Below are 16,524 nucleotides of genomic sequence, written 5' to 3'. Positions count from 1 at the left end.
GACCAAGTGATTTACCACAAGAATTCAAAGTTGGTTCGACATACAAAAACCAATCTCTGTAATGCACTATATTTAATAGAACAAAGGACCAAAAAAATGATCATCTCAATGGACACAGAAAAGGGATTTAACAAAATCCAACAAACTAGGAATAAAAAGGAATATGCATAATACACAAAAGTTAACTCCAAGTGACTCAGAACTAAATGTCAGGGCTAAAACTATAAAACTCTTGGAAAAAAAAATAAATTTTCATGAACTTGAATTAGGCAACATGAAAAGCAGAAGTAAGAAAAGAAAAATAATTTGACCTCAACATTTTAAAGTTTTGTGCTTCAGAGGACACCATCAAGAAAGTAAAGACAGTTCACAGAATGGGAGAAAATATATACAAATCATTTATCTGATAAAGGACTTTTATCCAGAATACATAAAGAAATCATACTACTCAACAATAAAAACCAAATAAGCCAATTTAAAAATGGGCAAAGGATTTGAATAGACATTTCTCCAAAGAAAATTTACACATGGTCAATAAGCACATGAAAAAGTTATCAACATCATCAGTCATTAGGATAAGGCAAATCAAAACTACACCCACTAGGATGGTGAGAATCAGAAAGATGGACAATAACAAGTTTTGTCAAGGACATAGAACCTTCATACATTGCTGATGGGAATGTAAAATGGTGAGGCCACTTTGGGAAAATTTCGATAGTTCCTCAAAATGTTAAACATCTAGTTACCATATAACCCAGGAATTTCACTCCTGGGCATGTATCCTAGAGAAACAAAAGTATACGTCCACACAAAAACTTGTGCATGAATGTTCCTAGCAGCGTTATTCAAAATAGCCAAAAAATGGAAACAACCCAAATGTCCAACTGCTGGTGGATAAATAAATGTGGTACACCCATACAATGGAATATTATTGGACCATAAAAAAGAATGAGGAAATGACACATGCTGCAACATGTACGCACACTGAAAACACTATGTAAGTGAAAGAAACCAGAAACACAAAGGCCATACGTTGTATAAAGAATTATACTTCATGTATGTGAAATGTCCAGAATGGGCAAATCTATAAAGACAGAAAGTAGACAGAAAGGGTTGGGGTGTGGGGAAGGACATAGGGAGTCATTGCTAATGAGTATGGGGGAGGTAACAGAGGGAGGTGATTTAAAACGTTCTGAAATTGATTGTGGTGATAGTTGCACAACTCTGTGAATATACAAAAAAAAAAACATTGACTAGTACACTTTAAAAGAGTAAATTCATTTGTGACTTATAGCTAAATAAAACTATCATTAAGAAAGGAAAGGAAGAGAAGACGGGAGGAGAGGGAAGAGAAAAGAAAAGGAAAGGAGAAAAGAGAAGAAAAGAGAAAAAAAGAAAAGAGACATCCTGGAATCCCTCCCCTTCTACTATCCATCATCTGTCAGTGCCTCCCATTGGCCAGAACTACTCAAAGCCTGACAGCAAAGTATTTTGGGAAATGTAGTCCCTTGTGACATTGAACAAGTCTAGAGAAGGACAGAGACACGTCTCTCATCTCTGACTCTTTGGCTCGTGGTATTCAGGCTATAAACATTTGGGGATTTTTCTGTGTGGTTTTTAAATTGTTTTTTTAATTGAAGTTAGTCAGTTTACAATGTTGTATCGCTTTCTGGTGTACAGCATAATGTTGCAGTCAATCATATACATACATACACATGTTCCTTTTCATATTCTTTTTCATTATAGGTTACTACAAGATATTGAATAGAGTTCCCTGTGCTCTACGGTAGAGGCTTGTTATCTAGTTATAGTTAGTATCTGCAAATCTCAAACTCCCAGTTTGTCCCTTCTCACCCCCTTTCCCTCCTGGTAACCATAAGTTTGTTTTCTGTCTGTGAGTCAGCATTCATTGAATCAATAAACTGAACCTACTCCCCTGCCTTGGGCTAGGCCCCCAGTCTGGGCTTGAAGGCCTACATGGGGGCTTTTTGAATGCAAATAACCCAGTGATTCATGATCCTATGACCAGTGAGTGGGCCGTCACTCTCTGTCACTTTCTCACCCCCCTCACACCCCTTGGTTCCAGATGGCACCTGAGTCCAGACCCTGAGTGAGGCCAGATTGGAGGGAGGAGCCAGGGTGGGAGGGGCAGGGAAGAGGGTGTCTCCTCTCACAGCTTAAAAGGGGCTCATGCCACTTCCTCCCCAGACAGAGGCCCGGCACAACCTTCCTGTGTGGTTTCACCCGCCGAGAGTGTCATGGACCTGGGTAAGTGAGCCTCCCCTGTGTGAGGAAGAGCAGTCACGGGGGTCCCTCGGACCCCTGGACTGACAGTGGAATGGGCGTAGAGGATGGGGCTGGGAGGCATGGGGGAACCTCCCGGAGAAAGCAGGTGGAACTTTGGTGGGAATCGGTGGCTGCTCCCAGGGAGTGCCACTCTGTTCTCCCACGCAAGGAGGGTGCACCTTTCAGACCTGCGGGAGCGAGTACCAGGAAAGACAAGGGGGTGGTATCTTTCAAAACAGTAGGGACTACTGAAGGCAGCAGGGCTGGGGTTGGTGGTGATCTGGACAGCACCTGTTCTGTCTCAGCCTGGGGTGATGGGTGAGGCTCTCTGGGATGAAACAATCAGGGAAAATTCTCCCTGAGGGGAACTCGGGACCCTCCACTGCCCCTTTGATGCCCACCTTAAATTAAAGGTGAGTGCACTGTGTAAATTGCACTATACAACACTATGCAATCTGTGGTTGTATTCTCACTGCTGCCCATCCCACAGGCAAGCCGTTGCCCTTTGCAGGTTCAAGGATGGGTGGGCGACGTGAAGGGAGACCACAAGGGGCATTCAGCTGGGAGAGATTATAGCCAGGGCCTCCAGCACAGCCCCCCAGCCTCATTTACTTTTTCTACCCAGAGAGATGACCCCTCCCTTTAAAAAGCCCGTCCCCAGGTCTAACTTCGATCTTAACCAGAGGGAGTCCAAGGGAAGCCCAGAGCGGGTTCTGGGGTGGGTTCGTCCAGCCCGGGACACCTGGTTTATAAATCTCAGCTGAAGAGTCAGACCAGGTTGAGGCTACAAAGGCCAGGTTCCTGGATGGCTCGTTCTCACCAGCAAGTAAAGCACCACAGCGGCCTCAAAGCCGCAAGGGGTTGGCTTTAAAAAGTGAAGGTTCCCCATGCACCCTGTGCTGTCCTCACACTCCTTCCCACCACACCACAGCCTCTTGCCTTCATGCCTGCTTTTTCCACCCACCCAGGACCCTGGGTGGACCCAACAAACGAACAGTGGTCCCAGTCACCAACTGCAAACTCCTGGAAGGCAGGGTCTGATTCTCCACCTCTGATTCCTAGGTGCTTCAGGGGTGTGAGCAGAAAACGTGTGTGGAATGAATGAATGAATGAATGGCATCAAGCACTCTGATTTTAGTTTTTAAGACTCTCTTCCAACATCCCCCTTTTCCCAGCAGCCTGCTCGCTAATCCCACTCCCCAGATGTCCACCCCCACTGACCACAGTCTGAGAATGTAGATGCCATGCCCTGGAGATCCTGCTCCTGCCTCTCAGTTTGATCTCTGTGAAGGAAGCCAAGCATATCCCCATGCTGTGCTGGGAAAGCCTGGAGAACCAGCTCCCCCAGCATGGACTCTGACTTGTAGTGCTTGCCAATTTCCATAGTGTACATTCTCCCATCATATCTGATTTCAAGCGTTTAGTCGATTTCAAGCCATAAAATGACAGAATATAAGGTCAGAGAGAGGTGTTCACCTCTGTCTTGATTGTGAGAGCAGTCCCAGCACAGCCCAGAGGGTCTTCCTCCCAGGAGCAGGGTTGGGGGTGCCAGACCCACAGGCTTTCATGCGGAGAGGGAGGTCCCTTTAATGTAGGAAACCTCTGGTCCAGGAGAAAGGGATGTTCTTCCTGCTTCACTCAACTCGAGAGCCCCAACGGCTGAGCCTCAGACAGTGATAGGAGGGAAGCCACTGAGACACTGCTCAGTTCAGGCTCCCGGGCTCTGGGCCGTTGGGAGGGCGGGCGGGCCACCGAGGATCTGTTTCTCTCTCTTCGTCAGCCTGGCGGGGAGCCCAAGGCAGGTGAGCGGCAGAGTTTCTGTTACACAAAATGAAAAACACCGCTGAACCAGGGCTGAGCTGGTCTTTTTCACGATTTGAATGAGCAGCCCCAGACGCCTTCCCCACCTTCAAGAAATGGGGTCTAACGCCTCAGTTAGAATTTTCCAAAGCACAGAAGAGAAAAATAAGCCTGTGAATACTCATCTTTCATAGCTTGGCCAGAGACAGTGGCAGAAAGGGATGCTGAAGGAATTCAGGGCCAATCCCTCCAGGCCTATGGGGAGCCTGGCTGGGAAGGAGGGAAATCCTGAAGCCTTGGGAGCTGTTGGAAAGTCTCTCCTCTTTGCTTGGTACTTTTTTTCAGTCAACTGCCATTGCTGGGGGAATTCAGGCGTGACCAGCCTGGGAGGGGGAAGAGACACCTATGTCAAAAAAGCCACTACAACAGAGGGAAAGACAGCGCTGATGGGGTAAAAACAGGGCTGTTGTGAAACTCAGAGAAACGAACAGTGAACATGAGTTGGGGAGCATTTAAGTTGGGTTTTGAAGGGTATGTAGAAGTTATCAAACCAGACCAGGAGAAGCAAGGGGCCCAGGATGTGGCAGGGATAGCAAACTTGATTGCCATCAGAGACCAATGATGTAAATAAGAGAATGGGCGTAAGATGTAGTAAGTGGAGGTGAGTGTTGTGATTCAGAGAGCAGAAGCCCCACCTAAAGGCGTCCAAATCCAATTTTTTGCAAATTCCATGTAGCCAAGCAGAATTTCTCAGGGACTCAGCCTGCAGGCTCCCAGCTGGTCTGCTCTGACAAAAGCTAACAGAGATAAGAAAGAAGCAAGTTGAGGACAGTATAAAGAACCTGGCTGTGCAAAGGAGGAAGGGAGACAGGGAGGCAAGACGGACAGGCAGGGCCCATCTTTAAGATTCCAGGTGGCATTGCTCAAAAGTTGACACTTTTTCCTGAAAGCAATGGGGAGCCGGGGAAGATTCTCCTTTTTTCAATTAGGTGGGTTAAAGGACATAATTTTTGTTTCAGAGGAGCTCTGTGGCAGCAAAGCCTTATGTCAGGATAGAGGTAGGGCCAGCTCTGAGATATTAGGGGGCAGAAGCAACAGAATTGGGTAACCAGTGGGACAGGGGAGAGCAAGGATCCCCTTTATGTCCCACAGAGATCCCTCTACACCGCAGGCTCATCAGAAATGATGTAGTGAGAGTTCCATTCAAATCTCAGATCCATCTCTTGGCAGCTGTGTGACCCCAGACGCGTGGCTTAATCTCTCTGGATCTCTATTTTCTGGAAGACAGAACGGGGGTAACTCACAGGATGTTTTGAGGGAGGGGTACATACAGCCTGAGAGGAAGCACAGATGAGCTGTTAGGAGTATGGCTTCTGAAGGATGGATTCAAAGCCCAGCTCCATTCCTGGCCAGTTCTATGACTCTGGGAAAGTCACCAGTCTCTAGTTTCTCTAGCTGGGAGCTACGGTTGGAGTTCTAGGGAATTTCCTTTTCGTTGTGATCATTACTAGAAACTCAAGAACCCTGAAAATACCCAACACATAAGTCAACCGCTCCTCAAACTCTGTGATTCCCAACCTCTCTGGACCCACCCAAGTTGCCAGCCAAGGCCAGTTGCTTTATGACTTTGTAACAGACAGCAATAATTTGAGTCAAGGCAGTTGACCTAGTCCCCTCTGCCACACACCAGAGTTCCCCCAAAGTTCCTGTTTGGTCACCTTGCTTGAAAATGGCCTTTTCTGATCCTAGAAGATCTCTGCTCATCCACCAGCTCCAACCCACCTGGAATGAGACATCACCTCCACACAAACACACACCAGCCCCCACCCCTCTCCCCTCCCACAGCCAGTGGCAAAAGCACTGAGACGGGGCCCAGGAGAGGGGGTTGAAGGAGTAAAATAGAAACACAACTCTTGCTCCTCGTGTTTCACCCAATACGACATCAAAACTTTGAGGTTTCTCAGTTCTCATTGACAGTCAGATCAGGCTTTCTCTAGAGTAACCGAAAGACTTGTACGTGCTTAAAGAAACCTCGAGCGCTTCACATCAAGATGAGTCAGTGGAGGAAGGGCAGTGCATTGGACCCTGAAGAGAGTGTTTTTGAAGGTAGAGATGTGGACTCAAGCTCAGGGGTCACGGGATAATTCACCAAGGAAGGGGGATGAGAGAAGGGAGCCATGATGTTGCAGAGAAATCCATTCCCACCCAGGACCACAAATCTCAGGGACGACGGGAGAATAGGTGCCTGTCCCCAGGAATAGAAGACATGGCTAGGAAGGCAGGCTTAAGTGGACAGTGGAGGGATTGATTGCTGTCCCTAAGACATCAACCTCACGGCAGGTAGAGAGGTCCTAAGGATTTAGGAGGAGGGCGCAGTGGAGGTTGGCATCAGAACTATGCTTTAAGAAGACATGTTTAGCAGTAGTGTGCAGTCTAATTTGGGGGAAATGCCAGTTTCTTTATGTGGCTCAACGCCTTTCCTCCTGCCCCCGGGCCCCGCAAGCCCAGAATCCCCGCCTTAGGCACACTCCTGGAGCACAACTGCAACTTGTGTGTCATGCCATGAAATTTCCAGCAGGTGGTGCTGTGGCCAAGCACACAGACTCTCTGGGTCTGGGCTGCTGCCTCTTGGGAAACAGAGCCCCTTGCTTGCTGGAGTGGGCCCCCAGCCTCCAGAAGGTGCTAGAAGCAGGGTTGCAAAAATTTCTCCACGAACCCTAATGAGCTTGGAGGTGCAACGGGCCGGCAAGTCCTGACTTGTCTTCATTCGTGGCATCAACAGCTACTGACTCTCTCCTGTGGGCCTGGCTGGGAACTGAGGGTCAGGTCACAGGAAGGGGGATCTGAAGGTGAAGAGGGCACAGCTTCCAGGCTGTTAGGTGAGATACAACTCCTGTATAAATTACCCAGGGCTCAGACTTTGGAGGAAATAAGTTCCAGGTCCAGCCCTCAGCTCAGCCACAAAGCAGGACTGAGCAGTCAGCGCTCATCCTGTTTGTAGCCTGTAAGGCCTGGTGCGAACCTGGTTCAGGCCCAAGGAGAGCCTCCTGCCTTCCAGAAAGTACCCAGGCTCTGACCCTACTCTGGGTAGGCCAGGCAAGGCCCCTGCCCACTGTGTTTCCCTTTCCCCCGCCTCCCAAGGCCCTGTGTTAGAAGCAAGTTAAAGAAGAGAAAACATTCACATGCTTCAGTCAAGCCAAAAAAAAAAAAAAAAAAAAAGTAGGTACCTCAGGGAACAGTGTCCACCCACCACACTGCCTGCCACGGGGCAGGGTCCCCTCAGGGCACCTTGGGAGAAGGGCAGGCAGGACACTCACTCATTCATTCATTCAGTAGCACACAGTTCTGGGCACTATCTCAATGCGGAGCCTGCCCTGGATAAAAGGGAAGAGGTCTCTGTCCCAAAGGCCAGGTGGGGAGGTGGGCCAGGTGAACCCCGCAGTCAGCACTGGATGGATGTCAGTTGGATGAGGGGCTGTTGGGGAGCTCTGTGGTGCGGAAGAACTTTCCCATCTGTCCTTGAGAGGTCAGTAAGTGACACTGCTCCTCCCAGCCTTGCGAAATCACTTTATATCGTCTGTCAGCCTCCTTCAGAAAACACTCGGGGCTTCAAATGTGGCCATCCACTCACCTGGGCAAGGGGGAAATTCTCCCCATGGGCTCCTGGCACCAGAGCAGCCACAGGACACACACACGCACGCATGCACGCACGCACTCATGCCACCACATTACTTCCTGCATAACATGGAGCAGGAGGGGGATGCTCAGACGCGGGAGTCAAGGTCAGCTGAAGCTCGGCCTTGAGGGGTGGTCTGGGCCAGGGTGGGCTTTCCAACTCCAGAAGAGGCCCTGAAGAGCCAAGGAAGGAGTGGGGCTGCCCTGCACTCCCATCCCGCTCCTTCCCAGGACGTCTCCCTGGAGAAGGACGAGGAGGTGAGGGCAGTGAGGCTGGGCAGCCAGCCAAGTGCTCCAAGGCACAGTCTGATTCTGATGTTCTGTTTCGGCAAAAGCCAGTGTCTGGAGCCCGTGATGAAACTTCCCCACAGTCTCCCTGTCTCCGTGGCTTTTTTTTTCCCCCCAGAACAAAGAGCCGTCCCTGCCAAGCAATAACTTTCTCCCCTTGTCTCCTGCAGGGAAGCCAATGAAAAGCGTGCTGGTGGTGGCTCTCCTCGTCATTTTCCAGGTGAGGTCTCCTGCCAAGGACAGCTCCAGCCCCTCCCCCACACCCCTTCCCCAAGCCCAGTCCTTCTCAAGCCCAAACCCAAGGTTCTGGGGGAGTTGCTTGGCATTTGCTGGAAAGAAATAGGCCCAGACACAAATTTGCCATTTATTAAGTTAAGGCCACCCCTTTCCATCTGCTGAGTGACCCTAGAAAGCCACAGATGTTCTCTGAAATTCCTTTACTCTATTTAAATTAAAACATGGGGGAAAGCAAGTCACCCCACCTTCCCCACCCCACTTCCAGTATCCCCATCCAGGAGACAGAAAGGAGTACTCCACTTGAGTTCTTGGAGAGAGAGGAGCTGCAAAAAGCAAAGATTGTGAGGTTACTGGGTTTTGCGCATGTGTGTGCACACACATGCGTGTAAATCTTCATACGTGAGCTGGGAAAAGAATGTGTGGTCTGGTGGCTGGTTACCACCATATCGACCCCAAACTGTCCCCCAACCTCCAGCCCAAGGTTTCCCTCAAAGCTCCAGGTTCCTTTTGTGACATAAACAAACCCGGCTGAGCCTCACTGGGTGGGGGGTGCGGAGTAGGATGGGACCCTCAACTCTGGAGGAGGGGAAGAGGGGAGGAGAGGTGGAGCACATCCTTTATAGGAGCTCAGAACTCTGTAGGAGCAAACGCCTCCAGTTTACAGGTTTCAGCTTCTCAATCCCAGAAGTGGAGACAGAAAATCTGCCCCCACCAAATGCCAGAGTTAGAAGAAACTAACCCATGGAGTCGACTCTCCTGATTTGTTGGGGGTGGGAGCTCTCTTGGACAGGGAGGGGGCGACTGAAACCAGAGCTGGAGAGGCAGTGCTTTGGAATTTGGCTCTTCTCCAGTTCTGGAGGCCAGAGGGGCTGCTTTCCAGGAGCTCCGGCCAGAGGCAGGCCCCAAGCTGGGCACTCTTCCCAAAACCCCATCCCAGAGGCCCCCTGGAGCTTGGGCTGTAGCCCACAGGCTGGCCCCCTTCCCCATCACCACTCCCTCCCATGTTTCCAGGCCTCCAGAGGAGCGGTACTGCTGGCAGTGGAGGCTGGGAGGCTGGGAAGGGGATGAGGGACAGCCGGGTTCATCCTTCTCTTTACTGACAAGATGGGGGTGGCTAAGATGGGGCAGGATGTGGTAGGGCTGTGGGCTGCAGAAACATCAAGCCTGGTAGCCCCTGGTGCGGGGTGGGGGGCGGGAATGAAGGAGGGAAAGGGAAGGCAGGATGGAGTGGTGGGAAGCACACTTCATAGAGGCTGGGTGTATTGCCCCTCAGCGCCAGAATCCCCTTATACCCAGGGGCCCCAGACCTTAGACGTTATCCTGGGCAACCAAGGGCAGCCAGCCTCTTCCAGGACTCCCAGGCTGTGGTCCTGCCTGGACAAGGGAAAAGGTGTTGCTATGACTTTTCTTCTTGGGATAGCAATGCCCTCCCCTCCCACCAAAGGGTCCTGGACATGATTTCGTCCTCACCCTATCCCCAGGCAGAAGAGTTTGGAAATGAGAAAGAGACAGGATGCAGGGAAGTTGGGAGGCTAGATTCTACTTCTGGCTTAGTAGAATCTAGCTGCATCACTTCTCTGAGAGCCCCGCTTTCCTCATCTCTAAAGTCCCCCCAGCTCTCCAATTATATGAAAACCCATTATGTTGAGCTGCCCAGGGCCCAATTCCCAGAGGAGAGACCAGGAGCTTCCTGAAGCCGTCTTCCAGCCTGGCTCCCAGCCCTGCACAGCTCACACAGCTCAGCTATCACCTGTGCCCTCCTTCAGTGATAAAATCACAGCAGGCTGCCTGAACCTTCCCCCTGCCCTGCAGATAGGCTAAAAAAAGCCCTGCGCAGCTGAGCCCTGCTGATTGGGATCCGCCACCACTGAAAGAGACAGTGAGGAAGAGAGAGGAGAGAGGTGGGGGGAGAGGGTTTGGAGCACAGAGGGAGCATGGAGCCGGGGCTGTACTTCTTTCCCAGGAGAGGACACAGTCACAGCTGAGGCTGCGGCTCCGCCATCCACTCCTGCAACACTCGTGGAGTTCAGTGCGCCTGGGCTCGCATGCCGGGCGCTGTGCCCTGGGTCCCAGAAATCCATAGGTCTTCAAGCCACTCACCACCCATGATCATGGCAGCTTGCCCTAAACCAGGGCTTTGTGGGCTCTTAATGGAATTTTGCCTTCCTCTCTTGTCACTCCAGGCCCTCCTCAACCTTAGCCCAAGGTGGCTTTTCCCTCAAAAGCTGAGCTATTTTTGTAGGCGTCCCTCCCCAGAAAGTCCTTTCTACCAGGTTCCAAAGGAGAATCAGAAAAAAAATACACATGTTGCCACTCTCCTGGAGTTTCCAGAGGACAAAATAAAACTCCTCAGAGACGGAACGGTGCCAGAATCTGGTACAAATCTCATAATAGCCATGTGGAGAAGATAGTATTTATCTCCATTTCACAGCTGAGAAAACTGAGGCTTGGAGAGATGAAGTGCGTTCAGCCGGGCCCCAGGTTCATTTGATCCCAAAGCCCAGACTATTTCCAGGCCACTGTCAGTCAGCACCTGTAGGGTCAAGTTCCTCAGAGTCAGCAAAATCAGACCCTGGCTACTTATTACAAATGCAGAGTCCCAGGCTCCTCCACCACCTACGAAATCGTTTTAACAAAATCCCAGAGCAATTCTTGTGCATGTTACAATTTGAGAAGCACCAACTGCAAACCAAAGGCTCATCCGGAAAGTTTAGAAAAGCAAATTCCTGGGTCCTGCCCCCTGAGGTGCTGGTTTGGTGGGGTCTGAGAACTCATGATGCTGACCCCACTGCTCTGGGAGTGGGGAGCATGTAGCTCAAGTGGCAGGGTGTATGCTTAGCATGCACAAGGTCCTGGGTTCAATCCCCAGTACCTCCTCTAAAAATAAATAAATAGACCTAATTATCTCCCCACCATCAATAAAAATAAAATATTTATTCTAGAAAACCGCTGCTCTGAGTGATCACAGGGTTTCAAAGGGAGCAAAATTTTGACCCACTTCACTAAGTTGCATCCTTCCCCGCAGGTGTGCCTTTGTCAGGATGAGGTCACGGACGATTACCTCGGCGAAAACACCACAGTGGACTACACGCTGTACGAGTCCGTGTGCTTCAAGAAGGATGTGCGGAACTTTAAGGCCTGGTTCCTCCCGGTCATGTACGCCATCATTTGCTTCGTGGGCCTGCTGGGCAACGGGCTGGTCATGCTGACCTACATCTATTTCAAGAGGCTTAAGACCATGACCGATACCTACCTGCTCAACCTGGCCGTGGCAGACATCCTCTTCCTCCTGACCCTTCCCTTCTGGGCGTACAGCGCAGCCAAGTCCTGGGTCTTTGGGATCAGCGTTTGCAAGCTCATCTTTGGCATCTACAAGATAAGCTTCTTCAGCGGCATGCTCCTGCTTCTTTGCATCAGCATTGACCGTTACGTCGCCATCGTCCAGGCCGTCTCGGCCCACCGCCACCGCGCCCGTGTCCTGCTCATCAGCAAGCTCTCCTGCGTGGGCATCTGGATGGTGGCCGTGGTCCTCTCCACCCCGGAGCTGCTGTACAGCGGCATCCAGAAGAGCAGCAGCGAGCAGGCGCTGCGCTGCTCCCTCATCACCGAGCGCGTGGAGGCCTTGATCACCATCCAGGTGGCCCAGATGGTGGTGGGCTTTCTGATCCCCCTGCTGGCCATGAGCTTCTGCTACCTCGTCATCATCCGCACCCTGCTCCAGGCGCGCAATTTCGAGCGCAACAAGGCCATCAAGGTGATCATCGCCGTGGTCGTGGTCTTCATAGCCTTCCAGCTGCCCTACAACGGGGTGGTCCTGGCCCAGACAGTGGCCAACTTCAACATCACCAGCGGCACCAGCTGCGAGCTCAGCAAGCAGCTCAACATCGCCTATGACATCACCTACAGCCTGGCCTGCGTCCGCTGCTGCATCAACCCTTTCCTGTACGCCTTCATCGGCGTCAAGTTCCGCAGCGACCTCTTCAAGCTCTTCAAGGACTTGGGCTGCCTGAGCCAGGAGCAGCTCCGGCAGTGGTCCTCGTGCCGGCACACCCGGCGGTCCTCCATGAGCGTGGAGGCCGAGACCACCACCACCTTCTCCCCATAGGAGGCTCCCCAGCCTGGACTAGAGGGACCGCTCCTGGGGTCCCCCGGTCGGGACAGGGAGCAGATGACTCGGGGACCGACAGCTGCTGAGGGAAAGGCCGTTCTGGCCATTCGGGTTTATCTTGTGGTGAAAAATCTGCGCCACAGAAGACAGATGAGCCCCAGCCCTGGCTACCTCAAGCATGGTTGCGGGGAGACGTGGTTGACGAGCTACCCCAGATCCGGCAATACTCCAAAACCGAGGCTGTTGTCCCCGAACCCGAAGGCAAAGGTGAAAGTCAAGGAAGAATTCGCGCCTCCTGGTGTGAAGGGATCAGCGCTGGTGAGAGCTAGGGTGGCTGGCGGAAGGAGCCTGGCGAGTCCTCTGAACCAACCTTCTTCTAACCTGGAAAGCATCCCCACTGAGATTCAAGATCTGAGGCCAGGTCGTCCAGAAAGCAAAGCTTTGTCTCCAAGACTAGAGACAGTGGGGCAACCTCTCACCTGGGCAGGGGAAGGGGATGCCGATGGGTCAGACTAACTCTCTGAATCCCTCCCTCCATCTCTCTTTCTCCACTGTCACCCCAGCCAGCAAAAACGCAGCCTCCAGGTCTCCTAACAGGACACTTGCCCCTCGCCTGCCGCCTCCCTGGCTCTTGCATCGTAGGCTTACTCTCCATGCTGAAAGGGTGTGGTGTTTCCTGCAGGCCAGGCCCAGCCAAAGCCACCTTCCCAGCCAGGGCTCTGGGGCAGGGATGATGTCTGGCCATCCCTTCTCAGGCCTCAGCTCTGCTAGGATGGGAGGAGAAGGCAGGGAGAGAGGTTAGGGCCCGGGGGAGGGTGACAATGCCGGCTGCCACCAGGACAAAAGAAACCTCTCATCCTGTTCTGCTTTCAATTAATTACGAGAGCACAATTTACTCATACACAAATAAAAGTTTTCCCATGAGGAAATAACAGCTTCAAAAGAAAGGAAAAAAATTTTTGTTAAATGGCAAATGAGTGTGTTTTTGTTTTGCGAACCCCACTCCCCACTGGACCACACCAACATCCCTCCTTGCCCCCAGGCTTCCTTTCTCAGAGATGCTCAGAGGGACGAGGTCTCTGGAGCTCTGCCCTGAGTCCTTCAGATGACAAAGACCCAAGAAGCTGAAAAAGGTAGGAGGAGCAGAAGGACAGGGTGTCCATCTTGCAAACACCCTCCCAAAGCTCATGGGACAGAAACCAAGCTTGTGTGGTCAGTGGTGACATGGGTCTGAGCCGAGCCTCGGAAAGAACCAAGTTGTTACTGTAACCTCTATGGTTGGGAATCCTCCCTGACCTTTAGTGACATTTATACACTGTCCTGCTCATCTGTCCCAGCTCAATCTGGACCTAGAGCCCCTGAACCTAGGTCAGTCCCCTCAGGCTCCCAGAACTGGTGTTTAGGGAGGGCCTCTCCCTGGCATCCATCTACAGAGGCATCCCAGATCAAGGGGGCTTGGGACGGGACCCACGTGATAGGTGGCACCCTTCACTGGATGCTTGAGAGCCAGGTGCACCCCTGAACTTCCCTACTGGCCACTATTGCAGCAATGGCCTTTGGTGGTGTGTATACCCAGCATGGAGGGTCTGGGATCGAGGAGCAGCCACTGGCCCCACCACAGGCCCACTGGGTGCCCAGACCCCAACTTCTCCAAGCACAGGAGAAGGTTAGTCCAACCTGTGATGTATGAGGAAGTGTCTGAAGGGTCCCGGCGCTGCAATAGCTCCAGGTCTAGAGCTGGGGCAGTGGGGGCTGAGACACTCATGCCAAAGGTGATTCCATTAATTGTCCGAAGTGAAAAGAGCCTCTTTGAAAACAGAGCCTGCCTGGCAATGAAACTCTTTCTCTTATCTCGTAAGTTCATGACCTGACCCTCCTCCGCAGACGTACTGCGCAAGATTTGTCAGCCGGGCTCCCAGCTGGGAGTCAGCACCCAGACAAGGATGAGGCTGGCCCCAGGTGCGGTCAGCGTGGAGCAGCAGCGCCTGAAGCCGTATTAAATATTAATAGGAGCGGCTGCGAGTGTGTGTGGGTGGGAGGGGGACCCAGCACAACTTGGGGGCCCAGAGGGCACCATGCCCAGTGCGTGTGGGTGCAGGGGCCGCAGGTCTGCCCATCCTAGTGAGGTTACAGTTGGGAAAAATGACCCTCCGATCCTCCAATCCTCTGTTCCCGAAGGGGAGGAATGTAACAGAGCTGTCGTGAACAGGAAGTCAGGCCAACCACACAAACACGCCACCTCGGCTTCAGATACATTTTTCTAAAATAACTGGACGTCTCCAAGTATTTACAAAACCCCCAGCAATGTTCGTTCCCCAAAAAGCTGTGTCCCAGAAGTTCTGACCTCGGTTTGTTGCTGGCCCGGGTCCTGCTCCCTTGCCCAATGCTCTCACGTGCCCACCCTGAGCTTGAAGGGTGGTGGCCTGGGTGGAAGGAGGGGACTCACTGGGGAACCCCACCTCCAGCCCTGCACAGGGCCTCTCTCTCTCTTTTCTCTCAGCTGCTTCATACAACTGCCCCATCTTCCCAGGTTCAGGGCCCCCACGGCCCCCACCTCCAACAGTTTTCCCCTTCTTTCCATTGCCAGCCCCTTGACCCCCGCTCCTCCACCCCCTACTACAATCCCAGGCTGCATATCTGCCCTTTTAGCCAGAAGCCCCACACCTCTCAAATCATGGACTCACAGAGCTACGAGGGACCCCAAAGTCAGCGGGTCCAAGCCCCAATCCTTCTCTAGTTGGGGAAACTGAGGTCCAGAGGGAGGAACAGACATGCTTTTTAAAGAGACTTTGCAACTTGCTTTGAGGGCCTGAGGATCTGGCGGGACTCAGGAGGCAGATGCGGGAATCTCATCTCTGCAGCTTCCCAGCTGTGTGACCTTCAGCTGTTGCTCAACTGCTCTGAGTCTCAGATTTCTCAACTGCGAAACGGAGAGGATTTGGCAAACATTTAGCACAGTGCCTGGAATGCTGAGTGCAGTGGGGAGGCACGCGGACTCTGCAGCCAGACTTGCCTGGTTGGAATGTCAGCTGCACAACTTGGGCTGATTACTTAGTCTCTCTGCGCCTTGGTTTCCTAATCTGTATACGGGGACGATCACAGTACCTACATCCTAGGGTTGATGTGAGTAGATGAATTCATGTACATAAAATGCTAAGAAATCCTTACAAAAGCGCTGTTGGTAATCATGAAAACACGGTTAATAATGGTAGCTTAAAAAAAAAAAAAAGCTGCTAATCACAAGGAAACCAAATTCATTCCCATCCCCATACAATTTAGAAATCAAGCTGGAGGGGGACTTTGAGATTAATCATTCTATCCTTCCTACCAATTGTCCAGGTGAGTCCACTGAGGCTCAGAGAGGGAAATGACTCTCGTGAACAGTTGAATGCAAACAGTTGAACCCAGGTTCCTGAGCTCCCATGCAGAGCTCCCCCTATTCCTCCTGCACTTGCTTGCATGCCCCTACATGCCCACGCTGGCACGCACCAGCCTCACCCCAGACCGGCTAGCTGTTCTCTACAGGGCAGGCACTGTCCCTCTTGTCCTGTGGCCAGGTCCTTAAGGAGAGCCTCCCCTCTCCCAGTTCAGTAGCTCCTGTCCTTGCCTCTGGGTTGGGGGAAAGAAATATGGCAGCAGGTTCAAAGGAAGTCGGGCAACCCATCTTTTTAAGAAAGGATCCTCTCTGGGAGTTAGGTTCTCAGTTGCATTTCTGTGTTGGGGGTGAACAGTTGGAGGGAAAAGAAACTGGCCTCTGGGGTGGGGAGGGTGGTTAAGGCAAGTGAGATGGGGAGAGGGGAGCAGTTCTGAGTGGTGAGCAGAAGGCAGGCGAAGAAGGAATGGGGTGGGTTCTAGGGATGACACGGCTGGGAGCCAGATTTGGAGAGTATTCTCAGTGGGTAGAGAGATGCTCTCACCTACACACACACACACACACACACACACACACACACACACACACACATACAGCTTCCCCAGGCCTCCCAGTTTCAGGTGAGTGAAAGGGGCTATAGGGAGTGGATTAGGAAGGGCCCAGTTTCCCTGATCTGAGCCCCTAGAAAAAACCCAAGGGGAAAAGAGCAACCCTGTCACCCCTCTCAGTCCCACCCCATGGGAGAGGCACTACAGAG

General features: G+C 51.9%; 1 protein-coding gene across 1 annotated transcript; it reads left to right on the top strand.

The window, feature by feature from the left end:
• The first annotated feature begins 2,208 nt into the window (after window positions 1-2,208).
• On the top strand, window positions 2,209-15,566 carry CCR7 (C-C motif chemokine receptor 7). The gene is made up of 3 exons (XM_010991785.3): window positions 2,209-2,268; window positions 8,220-8,269; window positions 11,312-15,566. Exons 1-3 carry the CDS (start codon window positions 2,259-2,261, stop codon window positions 12,389-12,391), a joined length of 1,140 nt encoding a protein of 379 aa, XP_010990087.1. The 5' UTR covers window positions 2,209-2,258; the 3' UTR covers window positions 12,392-15,566.
• The last annotated feature ends 958 nt before the right edge of the window (window positions 15,567-16,524 follow it).

Source organism: Camelus dromedarius, chromosome 16, assembly GCF_036321535.1.
Source record: "Camelus dromedarius isolate mCamDro1 chromosome 16, mCamDro1.pat, whole genome shotgun sequence".
In the NCBI taxonomy this organism is placed as follows: Eukaryota; Metazoa; Chordata; class Mammalia; order Artiodactyla; family Camelidae; genus Camelus; species Camelus dromedarius.
This window is presented reverse-complemented; position numbering and strand designations above follow the sequence as displayed.